A 24,878-nucleotide genomic window follows, 5' to 3' on the forward strand; every position below is an offset into this window, starting at 1 on the left:
AAGCTTTCCTGAACTAAGGATGTTTTAGCAAACCTGGGAGTCAATTCTGATTTTGATGGAAGACTTAGTCTGATTATGGCTACAGATGGCCATTGCTTTAATAAACATCACAGACACGCGTATTACTCCAACCCTTTTTAGTTTTCTTGATCCTGCCAAGTTAGATGCAAACAAAATTCTAGATAGCATAGATTTAAATGAAGCCTTAAGGACAAATTTGTTCTCATATTTGATAACCCAGAAGTGCCTGGTCAGTATGTTGAGAGCAAGCTCCAGTACCTGTTATGAATGCCTTAGCTAGTAGGGTGGGAATGAGGAATCCTTTTAACAAGGCGTAAGGTTGTTGTTTGGGTTTTTTCTCCAAAATCTTCTGATGTGGCCAATACCTTACAAACTGTGAAAACTTGAAGATACTGTCTAGGATGGGAATTTGCTGTTGCTCCAACAACGGCAGGCTGACACTGGTGTAGTTAACATGCGCAGCCCACAGATGTAGGAGGCTATCATTTATAACTGCTTTCAGACATAAGCAAAGTGCAGGTCATCGTAAGTGCAGTGGTAATGATGGATGTTACTGCATCGGCAGTAGCAATGCCATTGCATTAGCTGTGCCTAGTACTGTATTTTTTTTCACCTATGCGAATTAAAAAAAGATGGAAGTGAGCCGTTCTAGTTGTGGATTTGCTGTTGCTGAGCTCACAACTGCTGGTGAGTAAGATCTGTAATCTTATTTTACTGCAGGTAAAACTGCTAATCTTTCTCCCAGAAAGAGCCGTCTTCCCTTCTGTGGTGCTCCAAGAACAAGGCACTTGTCAGCACTAAGAGGATTTCTCATAAAGGATATCAGAGGCCTGTTAGTTTTATGTTGGGAAGTCTCCTATCATCAGTTAAGAGCTTCTCTGGCAGCTTTTATAGAAAAAAACGCCAGCTAGTTTCATGATCGTGCAGGACTACCTTTGATGTCTCACAATTAAGTTTTCTAGATAATGGAATTGAATCCAAAACCAGAGTGATCAGGCACACACTGAATCATCTGGCACTAATTTCCTTACCCTGGGGGACGACAGAATATTATTGTTGCCCTTAACTTGAAAAATGGAGAAGTCCCAGCCCTGCTGTGTAGGAGGACAGCCAGCCGTCATCAAAGTAAAGCTCCAGCTATTTATGCACCCAGAAGAATCTTTCTAAAGTTTCATTTGTACATCTGTTGATGGTGTGTTTGAAGTCCCTTAGGCTGAACAGTGGCCCTACATGACCGTTGTGTTAAAATTAACATGAGTTAAACTTCAAGGGAATCTTTGAAGTGGTCACTTAAGTGCTTTTAGTGAGTGTTTCAGAGGCATGTTGTACTGTACACCCATACCTCTGCCTTTTTAAACATATGGGTATGAAAAGGGCTGATGTGGGGGAAAAAAATATTCTTCAAGGCATCTGTTGTACTCAAGTCTTCATTTGGTTTTTAATTTGTGTGTTTACACTGACCAGTATAGCTTATGGTCTCCATTATGTACTGACCAAAAGCCTGTTGCAAAGAGCTGAAACTTGTGCTTCATTTACAAGGACTGGGCTGGCTTTCATCAGAGGCACTGCGGAAGCTGAGCTTCTGGTGTGGGTAGCAGCACTCGTTTTCCACATTTGTACCAAAACAGAGCTTCCCAAAGAAGATGTGGACATCTCTGATGCTGTTCTCGGGGGGCAGAATTAGCCACGCCCTGTGTATGCGTGTGTGAGTGAAGCCATAGAAAACATAGAAAACCCTTCAGTGATGTTTCTGTACCAAACTGTCCAGCATACTGAGGCTAGGTAACGCACAGCTTTTTCAAAGTACAGTGGTTTCCATGTGTTCCTGGAAAGAAAACCCAGGTTCTCACTTCTTTCCCTGCAGTACTGGCTTACAGGAGCTGGGTTTCCAGAATATTTACTGGACGTCTTTTAGTAAGGTCACTACCCTGTTTTCTGATTGCTGCTGTGACCTAATAATCATCAACTCTTAAGAGGCCTCTGGGCTAGAAGCTTTTGACTCCAGCCATGCAGGTCCAGTTCCTGTTTTGTAAAGGTCGGGCCTTCATTGAATGGGTTGACGGATGCGTGTCCTCCTGCAGCGCTGGCTCACCATTACCATCATTTCCCTTACACCCTGGGGATGTTCCTGACTCATCTTTGGGGTGAGAGGATGTCCGTGGGTGCTCACCCACTGTGTAACAGTCGCCGAATGGAGTGTTGTTGCAGGCAACGTTGTAGCACTACGTTGCTACAGCCTACAGTTCTGTCCGGGTGGTCCATGCTGCAAGACAGTTACGAGTGGATTTCATGTATGAAATTTCTGCTTTGCACGGAGGCAGAAAACGGCTGAAGTCAGATGGTTCTGCCTCTTCTTATGAAGAAGGACCCTTACAACTAAAAGCTGAGTTGGTCATGCTATCATTTATTTGAGCAAGCCTTGATATAAACAGCAGAGGGCAGTTTTGCACACACCTTCCGTGCAAGCTCATCCTGCAAAATCCTAATTTTTAGATTTTTCCTGTCTGGTGAGGTGATGCAATGCAGCATTTTGTCCAGACAAATTTAGTACGATGTAGTAAGGCAGGATCAGTGGGGCAGCAGTGACATGCCTTTCTACTGCTACCTAATTCTGGCATTTTAAATCCTCTGTGTTTGGTCTGTTGTGGTGACACGATTAGAAGAACTTCCCTTTTCTTTCTTTTCATCCTCAACACAAACCAGGTATATAGATACGCCAGCTGCATTGTACAACTTAAAATTCTGCAACAAAATGCGAGTGAGTCCCATTCCCAGGCATGCAAGAGAAGGTTTTTTCCCTGCCCAGCTATGATTTTTCTGGATGAGCCTTGCTAGCTGGACTGAAAGGAGAGCACCTGTTAACTGCAGTAGGGCTGGAAGAGAAATCTGCATCTTGAGACTCTTGCCCGGCATTGGACTCTGGCTGAGATGGCCTGTGTGGGGAGGGCCAACAACAACGAAAAAAGAGGCAAGATGTTACAGGTTGGTGACAGGATGTGGTTTCGTTGCTGGTTGAATTTCACCTTAGGGTGGCAAAATGGATTCACCCTGTTGCAATCGTGTAGCTGATGTGAGGTGCTGGTGGGGGTCTCTCATGCCTTGGGAGGCAGGTGCTTGTATCGTAGTGGCACCTGGCTTGAAACCAAATCTTAACTACTCCTGCACTTAAGAAGTGGTTTTTCTCTGCTTCCTGGGCTGTGTTTGCAGGATGAAAGTGTATGGTTATACCAAACAAGTAGCTGGAAGTTTTCAGCCCTTGTAGCTGTTGGATCAGCATTTTTCCAAACATTCAACCTGTTAGTAAGAAATCCTTCAAAGTCTGCCTATTACATGGCAAGTATCTAGAGAAAGAGAGCTGTTTAATAAAAGATACTGTGTCTGCAAACCGTACCTCTCCTCGTTCCTTGGGTCAATCAGGACGTGTTACACCCTGTAAGATAGCCTGGAAGATACAGAAATTTGCTGTAACAAACCAATCTTTGCCTGTTTTGGCTTGTATGTAAAAGAGCATTTCCTGGAGCTCTGAAACAACCTGGTTAGCATCTTTTGTTGTTTTTAATATTATTTAATGAGAAGGAAAGTACATTCAGCTTTGATGATTAAAATGACAATTATTATTGCATGAATTTGTTAATTTTAATGCAATGACTAATTAAATGGAGACATGGAGAAAAGGGATTATTGAACAAACATGTTCTTTGAGAAACTCTTCTCTGGTGTTTTTAATTGATAGTACATGCCTAATCAATTCATAGCAGTATCTCATTATTTGTGGGAACAGTCTGGTTTTGATGGAACTTTACTTTCACCACACATTGACCTGGTATAATTTAAATGCTTGGTCCTGTAAGTTACTGCAGCTCCTACAATTAAGGAGGTGGAAACTTCTGCCTATATGAAGAAGAGATGCCTCATCTGACCCCAGGTCGCAGTCTCCATGTTTGTTGAGGTCTTCTCATTTGGTGTTTGCTATAATGACACTCAGCTGAATTTGCATAACCATGAGGTGCTGCTGTTTGATTTACATTTCATTTGCTTTTATCCCTCCATCTGAAGTCCTGAGCTTTAACATCAGCCCCCTTGGCTTATGTTAGAAGATATCTGACAGAACTAAGGACCCTTTTTTACTTCTCTGTAGGGATGTTATCTACTGGCCATTGGCACTGGCAGAATTCTTAGCATGAAATTATTATTATTACTTCTGTATCAGCAGAGATGTGTGTGGCACTCTGAAGAATCTGTCAAGACGAAGTCTCTGCTTCTGCGAGCTCACAGCCTGCGGTCCTGATCCTGTCATTTACTCTGCATGGTCCTTTCCTCATGGAAACCTAAGCAGTCAAGAGCAGGACATTGGGACAGTGACACAGGAAGGGAGAAGGTAAGGTTTAGGGTAGTATGATTGTTTTGGTAGTTACTGGGTGGGTGTTTTGTGTATCTGAATTATGTGTGAAGCTTTACAGCTTCCTTCTTTTCTACATCACATTATTTTTAGATTGGTTGGCTAATCAGTGCTAGTTTCTAGTATCATCAGGAAAAATCAGACCTTAACCAACCATAGACCTGCTTATAAATCATGAAACATACCAAAAGGAAAAAAAAAAAAAAAAAGCATTAAAGACACTTTAATTGAAAAGACTTAAAGCACAACTGCCCCCAAACTGAAATCAAATAACCTGAACCGTTGAGCACCGGGTTAATTACTCTGGTGGCAGTCCTGCCATTCATAAGTGGCTTCTGCGTTGTAAATGTAAGAAGCAATCTCAGAAATCTGGCTTGCTCTTTGATAGCAACTTTAAAAGGAACTCTTGATTGTTCTGTCAAAACTTAGTAATCAGCCTACACCATACTGTCTGAAATTCAGCGACACCGTCATGCAAACAGAAGAGCTGGGACATAGGTATTAAGCTGGCATAAATAAGGCAAACAGCTTAGAAAGCAATGCAGTGAGTCAGCATCCATCCTAGATGCTGGATTGCAAGCTGTGAATACATGACAACCTGATAAAATGGTTGAAAACTGGAGAGGCACTTCACTGAGAGAAAGTTGTAGCCCAGTTTCGGACAGTTGACCTATCCTTAAGAACAATGCAGCCTTCTGAAGCTTGCTTCTGATGCCCTAAGTCCTCATGGTTAGAGCAGATCTAACCATGTGTTGACCAGGATGGCTTTATCCAACTTTTTCTTCTTTGGAGCCGGTATTGGGTCAGGAGAGGAGGATATGCCTAGAAGGAGCTGGCTATGCGGTAGCCATATATGCCGAAGGCCAGGTGATCAGTCTGGTGTCTCCTGCCACTCTTTAAGAACCAGCAGACTGTCGGGTTCTTAGTGGGAGCTTGTTCTAACCACTTGGACACCTTGGCTTCTCTGGGCAACCATAGAAATAAGTGCTGAAAAGTTAAATTGGTTTTATAAAAGGCACAGAGACCGTAGGATGGAACATATCGATACTGGGGCAGTGCTCTCCCCATGCTTTTTGGCATAAAATGTGAAGCAAAGGAAAACAATTGGCTCCTGTGTAGAATCTCTCCCTTCATTTTGGTTGTTTCCAGGATGGATGGTGTTTGTTATGAGACTCTGCCAAGGTCAGAAGCAGTGTTTTCTCTGCTGGGCTGCCCTCAAAATTTTTCAGCAGGCCTGATGATATTTGTCATTAGACCGTAGACCGTTTCACAGATGGATGTCTCCTACCTTGGGCGCACATTTTCAATATAAACAGTGATCTCACACTGTTTGTAAAGAAGAAAAATTAAGAAACAGATTGCAGTCTGACAGAACCAGCAATGGCTCAGAGTCAGGATCCTTCATGGCCTTTCAGTGTGTTTTAATCTTACTGTTCACATTTTACCTCCCCAACTCCCTGGTAATGTTGCAGGTGTTGTGTGCTTGGTCTCAGGAGATGACAACACAAGCTTTGTTGTTGATTGATGCAGCAGGGATTTTGTAAATTCAGAGTATTGGTAGGTCATCATAGTATTTGTAGTCACCAGAGTATTTGTAGAGGTCATCACTCTGGGCTCGTGAAGAAATGCTGCTGTGAGATGATTCATTGGAACAGCGTTGATTATCTTCATTTTGGGAACTTAACTGCATTTTCCTTTCTTCTTGGAACATGGCATTATTTTTGCTGATCGCAAAGAGTATCACCCCTGTTGACATGGCTGTTCAGGGCACATGCAGTACAGCTATGCTCTTGTGAAGCTTCACAGGACTCAGGGACCGAAGACACAGAGCTAATGGTTAGCTAGACATACTGCCCTTTGCACCAGGGCCAAACGCAGTCTTTTGCTACTCACCTTTCATTGCCCATAAGGTGTGAGAGTGGCCATTTATTTCCAGTGGGAAGTGCAAGAACAGAGAGCACTTTGCCACGAGGGAGAGCTTGGCGGGCAGTCTTGGATGCCTGATGCAAGGCTTCTTCCACTGCTTCCCAAAATGGTGGGCTCTTCTGGCAGAGTTCAGGCACTGGGAGTGGTGGTGTTTTCTGGCTAAACAGAAGTCTGCTGCAGTCAGGACCTTCCAGTTTAACATCCTTCAATGAATGTCAGAATTCACATACACCAGAGCTCTTTTTTTCTTTTTAACTTGCTGTGTGAAGGTCATACAAAATAATTAATTCTCTGCCCTTTGCTGGGTGTCTTCCAAAGGTGGAGTGCCTGCCTTTTGCTAAGGGGCTTAGCATTTTGGCTTTTCTTTTTTTAAGTGTGGAAAGGTTAACATTTGTATTCTTTTCGGAATACAAAGGAAACGTGTCATTGCAGAGGCACATAGCAGAGTTATATTTTCCAGGGTGGCACCGCAGATAGCATCTGGGCACACAGGTACTGAGACATTTGATCTAACAGGGTTGGGAACGGGCATCAGCTCTAGGTTCAAACCTGTCTCCTTGGGACAAGGTAGCGCTCACTGCGCCTGTCAGCAGCCCTTCATTTTGCCATAGACATCCCTATGGCAATCGCAGAACACGCCAAGGCTGTGATAGCTTTGTGTGCAGCAGCAGCGAAAGACAGGAATCTGCAGACCTCAGTGTCAACGCCAGCTTTCCCCAACAAAGCCAGGTTTGTCTTAAACTTACTTTTGGTGGAATTTTTCCCTTTCCCCCTTGCCTTCCTATACCTATCTTTTATAGAGCAAACGGGTTCGCAGTTGGCAAGCTCGGTTGTAAAAATAAAGCGCCGGAGGGAACCCGGGCCCCATGCTCAGGTAGCCCCGAGCAGGCACGGGCGGGGGGAGGCAGGGAGAGCCAGTGGAGCCCCCTGGCTTTGGGCTGCAAGAGCCGGTGCCACTAGATGGCAGTGTGGTACTCCTGCAGCCGGGCTCCCCTTCGCCTTCCTGTAAAATTTCTTGCTTTTTCTGTATTTATCTCTGCCAAACTGATGATTGCACCCACCACCCCGGCAAGAGAACAGAACAAAATCATTTCATAGAACATTACAGCTGTTGTGCCTTTTTCTTTTCTTGCTTTTTTTCCTTCTCCCCACACCCCCACCCCCACCCCCCCTGCCTGTTCTTTGTCCCGCTGCAGGGTGTAGAGGTTTAAAAACCTTCTTTCTTAATCGCTCTCCTTCCACAAACAGAGAAAACACAGCCTCTTGGGAGCAATTAGCTGTGAGAAAAGCATTTCTCAAACAATTGCCAGGAAATATTGTCTTGACCGATATTCCTGATGTAACACTGTCATTCTCAGTACTGTTATTCTAAGATACTCGACTGCAAAAACAGCAGGGCACAGATCTGTAATGCACAATCTGCAGCTTACCACCTACCTTACCTTTTCATATCCATTTACTTTCAGGCTGTGTCCTCCCTGCACCCCCTGTAGCTATTCTGTTTGGGAGAGTGAATAATTATTTGCGACTTTCCCCTTGTGACTAGTGTATCAGGCCAAGGCTGTGACAAGACATGGCTGAAAATTAAGGTTATGCCTCTGCCGCCCAGGTTCCTGATTAAAATTCAGTGGCAGTGTGCTGCGGAGGAGGTCAGGCTGCACGCTTACAGCGATCCCTTCTAGCCTTAAAGCCTGGCAGCCTGAGAGTACGTGAGATCGGTGAAGCCTGAATTTCAGTGGGGGCAGCTGAAGAGCAGGTATACGTGAAGCAGGCAGCAGAGTTGCGCTGAGAGAGGGGTCTCGACCCTGAAAGCCTTCTTCCCATCGTTGTGTTCATGGAAGATGGACCAGGCTGTAGGGTGGGGAGAGGCTGGAGGAATGGTAGCAAACTTCAAGCGCTAAAAGCCGGCATTAGCAGTGGCTAGGAACTGCTGCTGGCTACCCAGCTAGCGAGATGTGCAGGCGTGCATGCCCATTGGCATGCACAGCCATAGCTGTTTGATTGTGCGGTTCAGATTTTGTACCTCTTTACATAAATTCACGGAGATTTGAGAAACGAGCCTCGCACTGTGGGACAGGGTGTGAACTGAAGCACCTTCTGGAAGACAGACAGCAGTGTAATCCTTTCATTCAACCCTGTCTGCAGCTGCTTTTTATAAACTTGGCATAAATACATACTCAGTGAGGCCAGGCCTGTGTAGCTGGAAAATATTTTCCACCATCCAAAAAAACAGAAGATTGGAAAAAGAGCCCAGAAACTGTGCATAACATGGAATGGCCTCGCTTGTGGTTTTTTTTCCATGACTTCCTCAGCTCATTTTTCTGCTGCCAATTTTAGAAGCCCATAAGTCATACTTGTTAAACTTTCTCAGTTAAAATGTAACTCTAAGAACAAAGTCATATGATACGTTGCAGCCAAATAATCCTCGCAGAGCCTCTGACTGCAGAGAAGCTGCCCGGATCTGGCCGTCTTTGCCCACCTCCATGGGCTCCTGCCCCGGCGGAGGCAGGCTGGGGGGGCAGGCATGCAGCCCCCGGCCGAGGCTTCCCCGTGGGGGCTCCAGCAGCCATTCCTCCCTGCTTCCACCCTGGGGTGGGCTGGGTTGCAGGACGGGGGTTGCAGAAATTTCAGCTCCTCCTCTAGAAGGACTTTGAAGCAGGAGGCGAAGCAGAGGCGGGTGCGAGGGGAGGCAGCGTTGAGGCCAGCGGGGCTGGTGATGGAGGGCTGGGAGGCCGCTGTAGGAAGGTGCTGCTGCTGTCAGGGTGAAGGAGCTGAGGGGTGAGGAGACAGCAGGTTGCCAAGAGTGAAAGTGAGTTTGCTGGAGGGTTTGAAAAAAGGGCGTCCTCACTTCAGTGCGTTTTTAAGCGTTGAATCAATATGGAAGTACTCGTGTGCCAGGAACACTATTTCTGTTTGCCAGTTTTGCTCGCTTTTATACATGACTGTGCTTACACCGGGCCCCAAAGTGCTGTCCCTTCTCCGGGGTCTGCTCCGTCCCCTCACACAAAACCCATCCCCGGTTGCTGCTGCGGGGGGGTGGCTTTAGATTTACACCGGGTGGCAGCCAAAGCGGGGTCTGGCTGCCCGCCTGCCGCAGCGGCGCCCCAGCCGCCTCCTCCCAGGCGCAGCGCGCCCGGGGCTGGCAGGCCTGGCCGGGCTGGGGCCTGCGGCCCAATGGCCGGGGACGGCAGCGGGTAGTGGTGTCCCTCCAGGGCCACCTGGGTGGTGTGCCAAGGGGGTGCGAGGCCAGCAGGGTGAGGGACCAGAGCAGGCAGGTGTAGGAGGGAGCGGGTCCTGAGGGGCTTCTCGGCCTCTTCCAACCCTGCCTCCCCCTGGTGTTGGGGGCCGAGCAGCGTGGAGGGTCTCCCTCTGGAAAAAAATCAAACAACCCAAAATAAGAAAATAAGTTATGTTTTTTCCCCCTAAATAGCAGCTTTTGAGTTGGGTCCTGGCCCTCGGTGTAAACTGGGAGAGCGTCTGGAGGAAGCTGGGGGAATCACGCCGCTGCGGAGCAGCTGCCAGGAGTGGCAGGCCCCAGAGACCGCCTTCCTGCAGCAGGGCGAAACGCCCTCGCGAAGCCTGTGTGGTCTTCACGGGAAGGGAGGAACTGAGCAAACCCACTGGAAACCGGCGATGGTGTTGTAATGTGTTCTGGACAGCCGGTTTCAAAAACCAGCGACTGCCTCCCTCCCTCTCTCCCTCCCTCTCTCCCCTGGCAGCCGCTTCCCGTGCCATGACATTGAGGGAGGTGGTGGTGACTGATGTAACCACGGCCAGGGAGAGTCACTTGCCCAACGCGCGGAGGCTGGCTGACGGCCAGAGAAATTTGCTAAGGCCGGGTTTTCTCACAACGGGCTCCCTGTCCCTGTGTACATACCTGTAACTGGGCCAGGTGCTTGGCACCACCACCTCCCCGGCCGAGTACACGAGGCGGCGGAGCTACCCGAGCCAGGAGCAGGAGAAGAAGAAGAAGAAGAAGAAGAAGAAGAAGAAGAAGAAGAAGAAGCAGCAGCAGCAGCAGCAAGGGTTTGTTCTTGTCCCACGTGAATGCAGACCCGATAATGTCCCTAAGCATGTGTTGTTTGTGTCACCGTGTTGTAATTAATAACGATGCCTGTTCATTGAAGCCAGCTGTTCTTTGTGCTAATGGTGGGAGGCATGGGGGAGAGGGTGAGAAGAGGCCTAGTATTTTTTTTGCTGGATCACCACCTTTAAGTTATTGTGACAGACCTTTAAAAGGATCTCTTTGTATGAACTGGAATATAATGCTCAGCTGGGCTCTTAAATTCTGGCTCTGTTGAGAAGAGAGATTCTTTAATATCGATTGTCATTTCGTATGCAGTTCAGGCACCGACTTGTAGAAAATCTGGGCCAGGAGAGATATCATTAGGTATTTATGGGGGTTTGGTTGGCTCAGCAGTCAGTTTTTCCATTGTCATGCCGTGACAGTAGTGCATTACACACACCCTCAGGAGACATCCTTCTGCTTCCACAACAATAAAGGACTTTTTTCTTTTTCTGACTCATCTTCAGCTTAAAAAAAAAAACCCAACAAAAAACCACAACCACCACCAGTAAATATAATTAGCAACAGGCAGATATACTGTACATAGCTCTTGGAGCCCATTGGGATAGTTCCTGTTAAAATGTACGTTTGTGGTTGCTCACCCCATGCTTAGACCTCCAGCTGCATTCCTGATTATACTTAGGTGTTTAACATAGCCTGGTGATGTTGTAGGCTGAGAAGCTGTTTCTAGTTTGGATAAAGAGGAGAAATATATTTAATGCTGGGATTGTCTTTCATGTACACACGGGAGCTTTGGCCAGACTTGCAGCTCACAAGGCAGGGGAGTACAAAAGGCTGCGCTGCGCCAGATGTGAGGTCCACGTAGCTCTTTATCCTGCCTCTGACAAGGGCCAGCAGCAGATGCTGTGGGAAGGAGGACAAGAAACAGAGCGAGTCTAGACTGACCCTGCCCCAGTGTGCCCTCTTGGCTCCCAGCACAGCTATTCTTGCTTACCAAAGGATGGGAGAAAAGCAACTACTGCCTTAGTCCTGCTCCCCAGCCTCCTTGGGCCCCCACTGCTCGGTGCCCCCTGTTTGCTTTGCTTCCCAGATGTGGCTCCATGTGGGATGGAAAGCAGATCTGGGTCTGCTCTGCTTCACTTTGGATCCACGTAGTCACGTGAGGATTTCTGGGTTAAATGTGTCCTGGCCCCCTCAGTATTTCCCTTATGTAAGTGTGATGGAGCTGGGAGCAGGTGGTGTGCAGCTGGGCTCTGCTGTCTGCCAGGTGGGTGTTCCCTTACACCGCAAGCTGAGGTCCACACCGTCCCAGCTAGGGGCTGCTGCCCATGCCGTGTGTGCCATTGGAGCGCTGTGAAGCTGGGACCCAGCCTTTGGGTCCATATTCTGTCTTGGGGCAAAGGCTGACGCCGGTCACATGGCTGTGAGCGGGCCAACTGGGAGATTAGTATGGCTTTGTTTATTTATTTATTTTAACCTGTGACTAAGATGGGGGAGCTGCTCCTCCCAGAAAAGTGCTGTTTATATTTCAGTCTCCTGAGCACAGTCAGTTGGATCAGCAGTGCTCGTAACCCAGCAGTGGTATGTGGGCTCTGCTGGCATGTCCTCACATAACCTGGCGTTCACGCCGCCGGACAGAGTGTGGGCTGGTTGTTTGCTCATCCCAAGCACAAACGGCCAGGAGTTTTCCTCTGTATTCCCGATTGCTGAGCTCAGAGGGGTGGAGGAGAGGAAGGAGCAGGCTTTCATCTGAAAGTGGCCAGGCATTGCATAGGGCCGTACCTGGGGTTATGCTGAGAAAAATGTGACAGCGTGGGTGGGGTGATGTCTCTATGGCCACAGACAATATTGCGGGACTCACCTGTGCAGCATGTGTTTAGCACCATCACCAGTAACACTGCTCTGTGTGTAAGCAAGTCGGTACCTGCTGCCATGTGATCAAAAGGAGAGATGCTTTTAGAAACATGTGAGGGTGGCATGAAAAAACAAGTCGGCTGAAGTATCCTTAGCTTGTAGGGCACCTGTGGGCTAGTAGTCACAAGTGAAACTGCACAGAAACTCCTCAAATATTGGGCTGGTGTTTATTTCCATTGTCTCTACCTAATTCCACCTGTGTAAGCTACTTATTTCTTTGAGTTCTTGTTAATTCAAGACCCTGGCTGTAGACACACCTTATCTCTGGGGGAGGGGCAGATCCAGCTCAGCCAACTTTGATGAAAATTGATTTCCCAAAGTGAGGGTCTTGTTCTGTATGGCAGGGCAGAGGGTAATGCAGAGAACCAGCCAAGAAGCATTTAAAGCCTAGGGCTTTAAATAGCACCTGACCAGGTGGCTAGCGAGCTAATGATATATGGGGAGGTAGAATTTCGTATTCTTGAGCTAAGGGTAGTTTGGAGAATCCTGTCCTCATATGTCATCAGTTGCTGAAACAAGCCTCCTGGAAATGTAAAAAGTCCATCTCTCACCCCTCCTTGCCCTATAGCAATACAAGTAGCACAGCTTCATCTGAGTTTTGCGATAAATAAATGAGTAATTCTGCCTCCAAGGCTGTCTGGGACTACTGCACCACATCCTTGCTCCAGCTTGTACCACAGTACAGTATTTTACGATGTCTGGGATGGAGAAGATTTCTTCTGTGTAGCATGCTGTGATATGTTCACTGGTCACAGTGTTGCCTTTGGGGTGAGAAAAGGGGCAAGACTGCTCTCAAGCCATTGGTCTTGGGCATTTTCTGCTTTGGCACTCTACTTCTTGGCAAAATCACCTGCACAGCTTATGAGTGGGGTCAGGCGTGTTGGCCTTGGTCAGCAAACGAGAACCTGCTTTTTTTCTGAGCCAAGTTTGCCAACAAGGCATAGGCCAAAACTTCTTTTAAGCTGTCATGGCAAGGGCTAGAAAATAGGAAGCAACCAGTGCCAGCTCAGGTGCAGTATATGGTGAGAGTGGCGTTGTCACCTCCAGCAGGGAGGACTTTGACATCCTAAGCTAACAGCTCAGCCATGGCAGTGCACCAGAAACCCCCAGAGAAAGGGGACTGCGGAAACCTTCCCTGGTGTTGGTGGTACCTCCTGGTCAGGGCCCAGCAGCTGTGGGACTGCAGGTTGCGTGGTGCTTGCTCAGGTGTTTAGTGAAGGGTTCACACAGCCTGTGCCCTCCCGTTTGTGAGCTTCTTAAGCTGTATCTTCAGTGGTAAGTAACTGGAGGAAAGGAAAAGCAGCTTTCTAGCCATGTTGAGGTTGGCCTTTTGACAGTGAAGGAAGGCCTAGGCATCAGTGGTGCTCAGAGGCGCTGGCTGAGCCAGGTTTGATCTTGGGAACACCTATGTAAAGATGGGGTATTTCCCAAGGAGGCAACTGTGTAAAACCAGTGTAAATGAGGCCGGGCTCATGGGGTTCTGTTCTCCAGGTGTGAGTTTTACGCTGAGGTCAGTGGGAGACAAAGGTGTGTGTGTGCCCGTCTATGGGTGGATGGTATTTTTGCCGCTGCTTAAGCACAATGGGGAACTTGGGGGAAGCCTTCCTGAACAAGTTGCCTACCTGCATCTTATCTGACTTACATCCCTCTGACTTGTGCTGGTGCACAGCCTGACATCGGCAAGCTTTCTTGGTGTCTAGATTGCTGCTTCCATTTGGCTAAAACATGCAGAGTGTCTTTCAGAGAGGAGGAATGGGGTTAGGAAAAGGAAGCTGTGTGGGGCTTAGGTTGCATTACTGAATCATGCCGGGCTGGGCTTGGTAATTCCCTCTCTCCAGGCCCAGAGTTTCAGCGGTTTCAGGTTGCAGCCCAGCACAGCATCAATAAGTCCATTCTTCCAGGAAGGTCAGACTTACTTTCACTCCAGCCCTCCCCTTCTCCCGGGGAGAGTAAGGCTGTTTAATGGCAACAAGGGTTCAGGGTGCAGTCTGAGCAGGAGGCACCTTTGCTGTTGCTTGTCCTTCCGTGAGCGGGCAGGGGCAGCTGTATCCTTTCTCCAGGCAGTCACTGAATTGTCCAGCTGCCCCTACGAGGGTTCGGTTGCCTGTACCTCGAATGGAGACCAAGGCCAGCTGCAAGTGCTCGGGACCTCCCAGGACCAACCCTCGGCTGAGTTCTCCCTCTGGCCCCACCAGCTTGGGAGGAGCCCCGTGCAGTCCCGATCGATTTGGAGGATGTGATTTTACTGATAGTGCCGAAGGAAAATTTGATGTGTCTGACGGTGATGGTGTATTTGTGTCTTAAAGCTGCTGTGTGGTATTGAAGGACAATTATGGAACTGAATAAATAAATGGACCAAAAAAAAATTCAGGAGAGCAAACAACTCAATGGGAAAGTTATAAACGTAGCTGTCAGCCTGGTTTCACTGATTTTGGGCCGGGTGGCAGTCACAGGCACAGAATTCATTGACATTCAAGCTTTTCTCTACAGGTGAAGGGACACAAAATGGGATCTAATTTGTTCTTCATGGGGCATCACTTTCTGGCACTTTTTTTTTTTTTGGCAAGAAACTACAGGTAATTTATGTCAATGTCATCAAAGACACATTCTTGTTACTCTCACAACTGTGACCTTGTATCCAGCTGAAAGAATTATAGCGAGTAACTGGTGAGATGCTCAGCTTACGTCCACAGGGCAGATTTTCCAAGCAGCAGCTATGCTGGCAGGGCTATCTGCCATGCTGTCCAGTTACATCGGTGCCAAGCAATTCTGGGAAAATGTAGGCAATGATGCCACAGGCCAGTAATGACGGAGGTGAATTCCTGGAAGACACATACCAAGAGCAGCAGCCCATGGTGCGGCATACTGTGGGATGCACTGTTGTAGGGACAACTGAAACGTGGGAGGAGGGGTCAGACCAGTTACACCAGCACGTTGCAGTGTCCTGTCCGCACAGCAGGCAGCAACCTTACTGAACCAGTCACAGAAAATTGGCTGCCTTGGCCAGGAGGAAACAGCTTAGCTGTCACAGCTTTCACTCAGAATTAGCTATGAGCTGGCCAGGCATAAATTGCTTTTAGAATTAGTCCTGCCAGCTGCATTACCAACAAAGCAAAAATTGTCTGAGGAACAAGGCTGGGGTTCACATGCTTAAACCCTACCTGCCATAAAGTTGGTAAACTTTTCCCTAGGGTTAGTACTACAATATTTACTGTATTGGCATGCTGTCTTTTCTGTTTGATTGCTGCATGACTGTATTATAACCTGTCCCGTTGACAAGGACTAAACTCCGATCAAATCATATAAAGAGCTGTGGCCTTGATCGCTTCATGGTGAAACCAGAGTAAATTACTGGATGCCAAATGTGGTGTTCCCTGTTTGTTTCCGATTAAGCAAGCTTAGAATCTGGCCTTCAGATCTCATTATTTCTCTAATTCAACTGGGTCATATTATAAATTCATGTAGTGGTCAAAATGATCCAATAAATGCCAGAACACAATCCCAGCATTTCAAAACATCGAATGTATATATTGGCACTTTTCCTATTTGCTGACTGCAGGACAAATAGGTTTCGTATTGGGACATCAAAGTCTGTTTCAGCAACTGGATTCATGACAAAGCCATGTTATAATCTGGGTACTGATTACGGCACTGAAACATGTTAGGTCAGCATGTGGTAGATTTGGGTGCGTGGACAGATCAACTTTTTAGTGGCCTATGGCTTGATTTCAGCATGGAGAAGGTTGTCAGCAGATTTGTGCTAATTAAGGAAACGGCATGGGAAACTCCTTTCCACTGCAGAATCAGCCAGAGCTCAGGAAATGTCATTGCGCCTCAATGTTTTTTTTTGTAACAGCCAGTTTGTCATGAAGTAGAGAAGCAGCTTTGTGTCTTGACTGTATTTCTAAACTGCGCTGAAGCTTGTTTGGATCTTGTCCGAGTCTTGTGGTTTTACCTGTTTCTGGAGGATGGATGGAATGGCTAGGTCACAAACACACCAGAAGAGCATTTTAGCTGTATTTGGGGCTGGCAGTGCAGGGTCAGATTCTCTGCCTCGATTTGGTTTATTTGTAATGTTGACAGTAACTGAACATCAAGAAATAAACACAAGTTTGTGCTCGTGCTTTGCCAGGAGAACTTCCTCACTGCTGAAAATAATGCTTTTGCCCAACAGTGACTTTTTTTTCTCATTCAGGTGGTGTTTTAGATATGTTAGGCTACTCTTAACATATTCATATTTGAGTTCCCGAGAAGGCAGGCTGAAATGTTGCCAGCTCTATGAAAGTCCTTGCTGTTACACTGAGTCAGCTGCTGTGATTTTACCTTTGCTCTTGGTCAAAGTATTACACTCTATTATCTTTTTGTTCTTTTTTTAAACATAAGAAATTGCAGTACAAGTGTTTGTTCCGTGTGCCTACATTTCCTTCTACTTCAATGACAAAACAAGCCCATTACTTTTATTATTATTAAGACAGGTACACCTAGAAGCCCTTGATGTTTTCCCAAGGGGTTCACAGCCCAAACATAAAGGACAAACAAAAATGGGAGAAATTAAGTGCCTTTATTTGCATTTATGCACAGGGAACTGAGGTAGCCACAATTAAAGGGGCACTTAATTCCTGCTTATTGAAAGCTCAAAAAAAAGAAGTCCTCAGCAAGGCTGAAAATAGACCCAGGACCAGCAGGTCTCTGTTCTGCAGATGGCTCTGAACACGGTTCCGCTCACCGGCCCCAGCAGTGCCCGGTCCAGCATAGCCGTACGTCCACATGCCTGATCTCAGGCCAGCAGCCCAGGTCTTCGCCAACACCTAGGTCAGCACGGTTCTCCTGTTCCCAGTGCAAGGTGCTCCCAGAGTTGCTGGCCTTCTGCCCCCTCTGCTTTAACAAGAATTCTTGCTGAAGCAACCTCTGCAATAAGGGCTTGTGGTGGCTGCTTGTGGCTGTCAACGGCCTCCAGATGCTGCGAAACGGCTGTCCTGTGCAGGAGGCTGTGGCAGAGCTTCCCCAGGTGCCAGTCCGTGGGAAGGGGTTTGCCACCCTGACAAGTTGAAGGTGGAGTCAGCTATACTCTGACTTCCCTTCCTCGGCATTTTGAAGTCTGGTGAAACACGATGCATAATGACACTTATTCTGCCTTTGCAAGTAGGAGACTGCCTTTATGCCAAAGTGTCTCATCAGTGAACCTCACCTCAATGCAGAGTGCTTATTCAGATGTAACCATGAAAATGAGGGCTGGCTAAATAATGCCTCTGACTGAAAGGATCCACTGAAGCTCATTATAATGATCTTAATGACTTCCAATTCGGCTGTATCTGTGATACCGGAGTGCAAAGGTAATTACGGACGTGCTAAATACTATTATTATTTGATATTAGTGACAGGGTGGGGGTGAGACCTGGTGAGTCCTTCCCCATCTGGCCTGGAGAGGAATGAGGGTTACCCTCTTCCCTCCACCCCTCTCAGGGCCCGGGAGGGAAGCACTGTGCGGGCAGGGTGGAGCCAGGACTCTGCTCCCTCTTCCAGCTGCTGCGACCTTGGCTCTTTGCCCCCGTGGTGTCAGGAGGTGGCTCCTTTGCACGTGCAGCAAACTGGGAGACTGGAGAAATGCCTCCACACCAGCCTCCCTGCCTACATCTTGGCAGCAGAGGAAGCAAGCGTGCTGTCTCCCTCTCTCTGCCCCCCACTGCTTTTGCCGGGGTCTTTCCCTCAGTTTACCCTGTCTCTCCTGTGGCCCTCTGGTACTGCTTGGTGTTGCTGGATTGTCCCTTCATGGGCTCTCCTTACCAGTTTGATCTCAGCTGGCCCCACCAGCACAGGTCCTCCTTGGCTTGTGTGGGATTTCCCTTTCCTTTGTGTTCGTGGCTCAGACTCTGAGGACGAGGAGAGGGCCAGTCAAACCTGGCTTTTTAGGGGTCTAGGACCAGGTGACGTCCTGAGGGCCCTTCAGCCTCAGTTATTCTACGATTTGGAAGCCCTAGCTTGCTACCAATGCTATGCTAGCCCGGGAAAGCGCTAACCCTTTGACCTATGAGGAGTGTTTAAGGAAACGGTGGTAACTTCCATGGTTAACAATTTGCTGCCTGACATTCGCATAGGACTCAACAGACTGCACGGTCTGTGGGAACCCTCTGTGCTGCCAGGGTCTGTATGGCAAAGCTGCAAGCACCAACCTTGCAGGCCCTTCTGGATCATGGGTGAAACAGTGAGAGCACATTCAATTATCTCTGCTCACTGACCGTGCCAGCCTGCACTAGGAGAAACCTGTGCAGCGATGATTCAGACTCAAATGATTACTTGACCCAAAGGAAGGCTTGATGATACACGGAGGCTGGGACACACCAGCAGTGATTATAAGATGATTCACTGCCTGTGCTCTGCCATTCAAAAACATCCTCTGTATTGCATAGGCAGGGCCATTCGTGGAGGCTGCAATGAGGAAGTGGTATTTGCACCTTTAGCTGCCACCTTGTCACCGAACCTTTCAGTGCCGGCCTCTGGCATGGTGCTTCTCTCCCTCTGGTCATGCTGACACTAGAGAGGTTTGCTGGCAGCGGGCAGCTCCCTGATGCTGCCATGTGACTGCAGCCAGGAACCTCCTGCTGATAATGTCCTTTCTCACCCTAAGAGGGCTTGACCAAAAATGTAGTGCAGCCAGGCATCCCGGTGTCCCCCCAGTGCCATCCTGTGCAGTGTGGAAGAAGCACATCGTTGGACTTTTAATGCTAAACTGCAGGGCAGGTGCTCCAGCCTATAATTCGCACATCGTTCTTCAAAACTCTCATAAATTCTTTGCACTGCTGTTCCCACTTCCATTTTTTCCTGCTGTCAGAAATGTGCAGCTCATGCAGCCCAGACTGCTTCTGTTTTTCTTTTATAGAGGGGGACGTAGCCTGCTGTGTCTTTTCTTTTCTCATGCTGCTGTCTATACTTTCCTTCTTCCTGTTCCACCCACCTTTTCGTCCTTCACTCTTCCTCTCTTCTCCTCCAGATTTTCTCCTGCCAGATATGTGCACTCCTATGGCTTCACCAAAATGGTCTGAGAGCACTGACTACATCTATCTCGTCCTGCTAAATGCTTCCCAGAGCATTGATATTACTGCATGCAGAGCAGGGAAGCCCTCAGCACCTAGGAAGTACCATTTTTCCTGACCCAGGAACTGATACTGCTTGTGGCAGTTCGCTAGAGGCACTGGTAAGATCTGAGGCACAGAAAGTTTACTCATGTTTCTGGCTGGGACTCACAAACGTGTTGGGGCTAATAACGCACATGGCTTGTATTGTGCTTTCCCTGAAGCTAAGTTGAGCAACATGTTAGTTAACAAGTTAGGCATTACTCAGAGCTCCTAAACCTCATGTTTTGCCAGTGACAAAGTTGCAAACTTGTAGTACAAGGCTCCTGACATACTCTGTGTAGCGTAATGGCCAAGCTCCAGTGGAGTTGTGCTCCATCCTCTTCGTCTTACAGTTCTGCCTGGACTGTTTTTCAAATTTAAGTCTTCAGCTGTCAGGCACTCTTGCTAGCTATCCTGCATGTCTAAAGAACTAGGTGAACTCTGGAAAATAACCTAATGAATTTAGCCCTCTCTTCCTGTGAGTGAACTGTCTTCAAACTGTCTTTCAAATGTGTTTTACATGCAGTAGTATTATTTGTGCTTTGTCTAAGCATGTGCTACCTATGGATTCTCTGTGTGCTCTTGGATGTAAGCGTGGTTTAAGTACCCACCACTGGTTATTCATAGCGCACATTTAGTCATTTAACAAACATGGTATTAGTTCTGCTCTCTAAGTGGATGACTAATACTCTTATAAATAGGAGGAATGTGATCTGAAAGGTCACGTGAATGTTCCCAGCGTGAACGTATCCCCAAACTATGAGACTTCTCGTTCCAGGAGCATACTTGCAAAAAAGAAAATGCTCACTAGGAAGAAGGAAAAGGGTTCAAAAGCCATTCAAGCAATTTCTCCACTTTAACTCAAACAGTTTGAAATCGTTTGTTGAGTTTTGCATCGCAAAAGGTTTTTGCAATGTTTGCTTTTCGCTGCAATCTCTCCTGACCTGCTTGGGAACATAGAAACTGCCCCATTGGAACAGTCCTGATGTCTCTCCTGTGCCAGGGCCTTCCGCTGGAACATAGCAGGAGCTGAATGTTTCTTAAGTAGATATGAGAAATATCCTTTAACTTTCTTTCTAACCTCTTTCACATGCCATTAGAAAGCAGGACAGTGCTCAACACTGGATTCCAAAGGAAATGAGAAGAACGCACAGTACAGGTTTCTGTGCTGCCTGTAAACTGACAGCTTTCCTCTGCTCAGTACCGTGGAGAGAAGATGCTGAGCTGCCTAGGTGGTGGAGGAGGGATGAGGGGTTCTGCCTCTGAGATGGGGTGCTTGCTACTGCAGCCTCCTGAGAGGTCAGGTTTCTCTGTTGGAGAACACAGGAGGTAAAATGCAGCAGATCATCTATGCAGACACCCTCGTCTTTTCATTTTTATCAAATGAAAACTAACTGAATGCTGCTGCTTTCCTGCCATTGCAAGATTTGGTTTATATTCACAGGAATACAAGGCTAAGGAAGGGAGGACTGGTGGCCTTGGGACATCTAGCTTCATTTCATGACTGTGGCCACAGACTTGCTGAGGGTATGTCTGTAGCATATGCTTAGCCCGCGTCTGAGCCTAGTCTTACCTTCATGCGCTGCCTCTTTGGGCAACTAAAGTCCTCAGCTGGCCTGCCGCATCCCCTTGGCCAAGTCTGATGCCCTCCTCGGCTGGAGCAGTGAGAGTGGCCATCGTGCTGGGGCTGGGGCAGGAGGGTCCTATGGAGGCCACGTGCCAGGAGTTGGGCTGCCACTGCTGCCACTGTGATGCCAGCCCAGTGAGGCACCTCTTCTGCTTGCTGTGGTGTGAAGTCAAAATGAAGCCCTTCCAGTGGAGAAACAGGCAGCCACAGCACCAGGGAAGACCCCCAGCGTCTACAACTCAGGTATGCCCAGGTGCTCACCCGGTGGGCTTTGGGCTGGTGGAGCTCCTGACAGCACGTTCTGCTCCCAGCTGGGAGGTGGCACTGGCTTCATTAGCGCATCTCTGCTCAGCCTCTTCGGTGTCAGATGTGATGGTTTAAGCCACCTGTAGCTGAACTTAGTTTGACTTTGTACTGGAACTAAGTGGAGGAGAGGACTTGCACGGCTGGCTCAGAGATGTGTCCTGCTCAAAACAGAGGCAGGTACATTGACTGGGTCACCAGCCAGAGCCCGAGGCACGAGTCTGGGTGACATGTGGCTATGCCTGTGCTAATAAACTGGGCAGGGGCAGGGGCTGCGCTCTGCTTTGTGGCTGGGTAACACTGTTGAGCCATGGTGTGACAGATAAACCCTCTTGCCCTCCAAAATCATGGGGCCACATACACGCTGGGAACAGTCCTGGCCCATGCTAACTCCTGGACTGTGCCTGGGAACGGTTTGGGAGGGTGCTGGTTGGCCTGGGCCAAAACTGTACCCGGGACCACACAAAGAGCCAGAGGGATGGATGCTCGAGCTCCCCCGATCATGCCCTGATTCACTAGCTTGATTTTCTGCTCTAGATGCTGCCAGTCTGGCTGGTGTCAGGGAAGTTACCTAATGCATAAGGTAAGAAAGAGAAGACTCTTCCAGCTTCATTTCTAGCCTTTGTCCCTTCGTGCCCTCTCTCACCTGGGGGTAAGAGTGCATCCTTACCTACAGAGTAGTGAGACTGCCAGAATTGGCTACATTGGGAAAATGGGATGTGGTACAGGTGAAAGTCCAAATTTACTGCAGCGGTTTATAGAAATCTGATTCAATGGAGAGTTGGGCCTATGGTATACACATGCCATAAAGATAGTATTCCCAACAGGCCTATCGTAATTTTGGCCATGCTTATTATGCAGTTACAGAAGTGCATTAGCATTAAAATATGTGGGCTAAAAGCAGTCAGTTGTGTCCTGTATTCTCCTCCAGCCAGCCTTTGCCTTGACTTTAGGTTGCAGATTAGAAAGGACAGCTGTGGATCTGGGTCCCCCAAACAGTCTATACACAGTCAAGAAACCCCAGAGATTTGACAGACTATACACGATGCTTCTTTCTGAGCACACAACGTTTCCTGGCTTCAGCAGTCTCACAGGTTTGATTTCAGTGGAAGATAGTACACATAAATGATACTTGATTGAGGCATGCATTTGCAGGGCTTATGAAACTTTGTGTCTGCATGTGCGTGCATTAAAATTACAGGACAAAGGTGACTGCAATATATTATTTACCTGCCGGCTCAGATTTATCTGCTTGTCTTAGGGACTCCTGACTCTTGTCTCTCAGATTTTGCTCCTAGAGAAAACTGTGTTTGAGGGTGCTTTCCCATGGCTAGCACTGAGGGGCTAAGTGGTACATTTAAACTGAAATCCAATGTTCCACCCAGATTGGTTTGGGTGTGCCGACATTTGCTTGCTTGTGGGTGCCTCTGGATTTCTTCTCTCCCTTGGTCAGCAGCAGAAGCATTTTTCTTATTGGTGGCAAGTAGGTGGTGGTGGTGGGTGGGGGGGCAAGTCTTGCTTGTTGCTACCAGCCAGCTGACAATGGACAGTGATAACAGCACAGAAGAAGATGAGGAGAAAGGAATGGATAGTGTAATTACACCCGATAAGGATCAGCAGCACACTACATGTGCTATATACATATTTGGAACCTATACACATAAACACATAAAAGAAAACATTCAAGATGTGGAATCAGGTTCTCCCATCCAGCAGCCACAATCATATAAAGAAACAAAACCTGATTTTTTTTATACTGTGTTGCTGGCAGTCAGAGCCTCCCCTCTCACTGTGCCTGGGAGAAGAGTGTATTAAGTGTGAGCAGAATAAATGATCCGTTTGTAACCAGCATGGCAGACACCTGTGTAGCACCTCACTGCAGCACCTCCCTATGCTGGCTGGGTATCAGGGGCAGGCATCAAGGCTAGTCAAAAGCAAACCTGGTTACAGTAGATCTTGAGCAAGATCCTCAGGGGTGATGGTTGGAAAAATGCACCTATATGTTCCAGATAGATTTTTTTTCAGCACTGTTCAGATCTTTCTCTCTGCGCTTGGACAAACGCAGCCCTGACACAACAGAACAAAACAGGAATTCCTTCAAAGCAGTAACAGGACAGGCTTTGCAGCGTTCTTACAAGGGTGAATTTAGATGCCAGTGAGTGGAATTTCCAAATGCATTTCCCTTCCTACACTTTCTCTTTTTCATCTCCATAAATCTGTGTCAGTTTTTAAAGAACCTGTTCAGGGGGGAGGGAAAGGGAAAGGGCACAGAACAAGTGATGAGCTATTCAGAGCTAAAAGAGTCTCGTGCTGCCAGAGGTAAGACTGTAGAAAAATGTGTCAGCGTAGCAGATAATAGTTCTCCTCTCTTAATGCCTCTCCTGAAGCATCAAGGTGTACGTGTTTCTCAAAGGGGCTGTACATCTCAGAGGTAGTCTATGAACTGCATGTTGAAATGGTTGCCATGGCAGTGACTGAGTATAAGTTAGAAAGCGTGATTATCCAGAGTTGGCCTAAATAGCTGAAGGGAAGGAAAAAACGAAAGAAAAGAAAATAAAGGCCAAGGACTTTCTGTTATTTCTAATACAGATCCATCAGCATTAGACCATGCCAGGAAGAGGAAGCAGTGCTGGTGGAGAGGAGCCTGCATGAGCGTGCTCCGGACCCCAGCCCCAGCCTGGGTACCACTGGCAGCACACGCTGCAAGGGTACCTTCATCCCCCCTTACAACATGCCAGCACAGCAGCTGCACGCCGAGGAGGGGCCGTTAGTACACACCAGTCCACTTAGTGTTGATTTGGTGAAATGGTACTTCTCCAGAGTCGGAGGCGAGGCCAGGGCACTGCTTGGCCTTCAGCAACCCAGAGAACACGGTCACAGTGCTGTCCTGGCTGATGTGGGACACAGCCAGATTAGAAAGGGGGAGGCTGGCCTGCAGAGAGGCTGCCAGGCTTGCCCCAAGTGACACAGAGAGCTGCAAGCCCGGGTGGGGTGTTAATTAGTGATCTCCCTGTCACTAAAGCCATTCCATTTCTTCTAGCCCACTAACCTTCTGCTTGAAGCATGCCTCTGAAAGGTATCCCTCTCCCTTGGAGAATGCAGCCCTTTTTGTTAATTCATTGCAGTAGTTAGTCACGCTTGTTCATTAAAAAAGAAAAAATAAATATTGCACCTTGTATCTGATTTAAATGTGTATGGTACTAATGTTCAGCCTCTAGTGCATGCTGTGTTCTCTGCTATATTTTTTTTTTTAAAAAAGTCACTTCTTGATATCCTTTGGGTTTTTGCTGTGAAGGTTTTTTGTGCACTAGAGTCACTTTCAAGCTTGTTTTTGAAGAAGTGAAGAAGTAGAATTCTCTCTCAAACAGTTTTCTTTTAGCTCTTCTCAGGGAAAAGTGGAAGACTGGGAATTGAAGGTGAAGACATCTCAATATCAGGCCTGGATGGAAAAATGTCCTCTCTAGGAGATGTAGAGTGCCGCATTAGGGAGCCAGATGCCCCGTGTAAAATCAACAGAAGAGATTCATGCAGGCTGAGGGTATGCAGGTA

The 24,878-nt window shown here is 47.6% G+C and overlaps 1 protein-coding gene across 8 annotated transcripts in view; it reads left to right on the forward strand.

The window, feature by feature from the left end:
* Nucleotides 1-956: 956 nt before the first annotated feature.
* The window catches only part of LOC121089833, a 40,252-nt gene continuing 16,330 nt past the window's right edge, over nt 957-24,878 (forward strand). The window contains exons 1-5 of one of the 8 annotated variants that reach the window (XR_005828391.1): nt 975-3,003; nt 4,235-4,399; nt 19,276-21,269; nt 21,867-21,912; nt 24,709-24,875. Coding sequence is in view for 2 of the 8 variants with exons in the window: in XM_040597480.1 (XP_040453414.1) it covers nt 2,843-3,003; nt 4,235-4,399; nt 21,867-21,912; nt 24,709-24,875 (539 nt within the window). In the remaining 6 variants the exon portion in view is untranslated. Of the gene's footprint in view, nt 3,004-4,234; nt 4,400-7,081; nt 17,621-19,275; nt 21,913-24,708; nt 24,876-24,878 lie in introns of those variants that run through there. The other 7 variants (XM_040597480.1, XR_005828389.1, XM_040597479.1 and 4 more) reach the window with 7 other exon arrangements.

Source organism: Falco naumanni, chromosome 6 (assembly GCF_017639655.2).
Source record: "Falco naumanni isolate bFalNau1 chromosome 6, bFalNau1.pat, whole genome shotgun sequence".
Lineage (NCBI taxonomy): Eukaryota > Metazoa > Chordata > Aves > Falconiformes > Falconidae > Falco > Falco naumanni.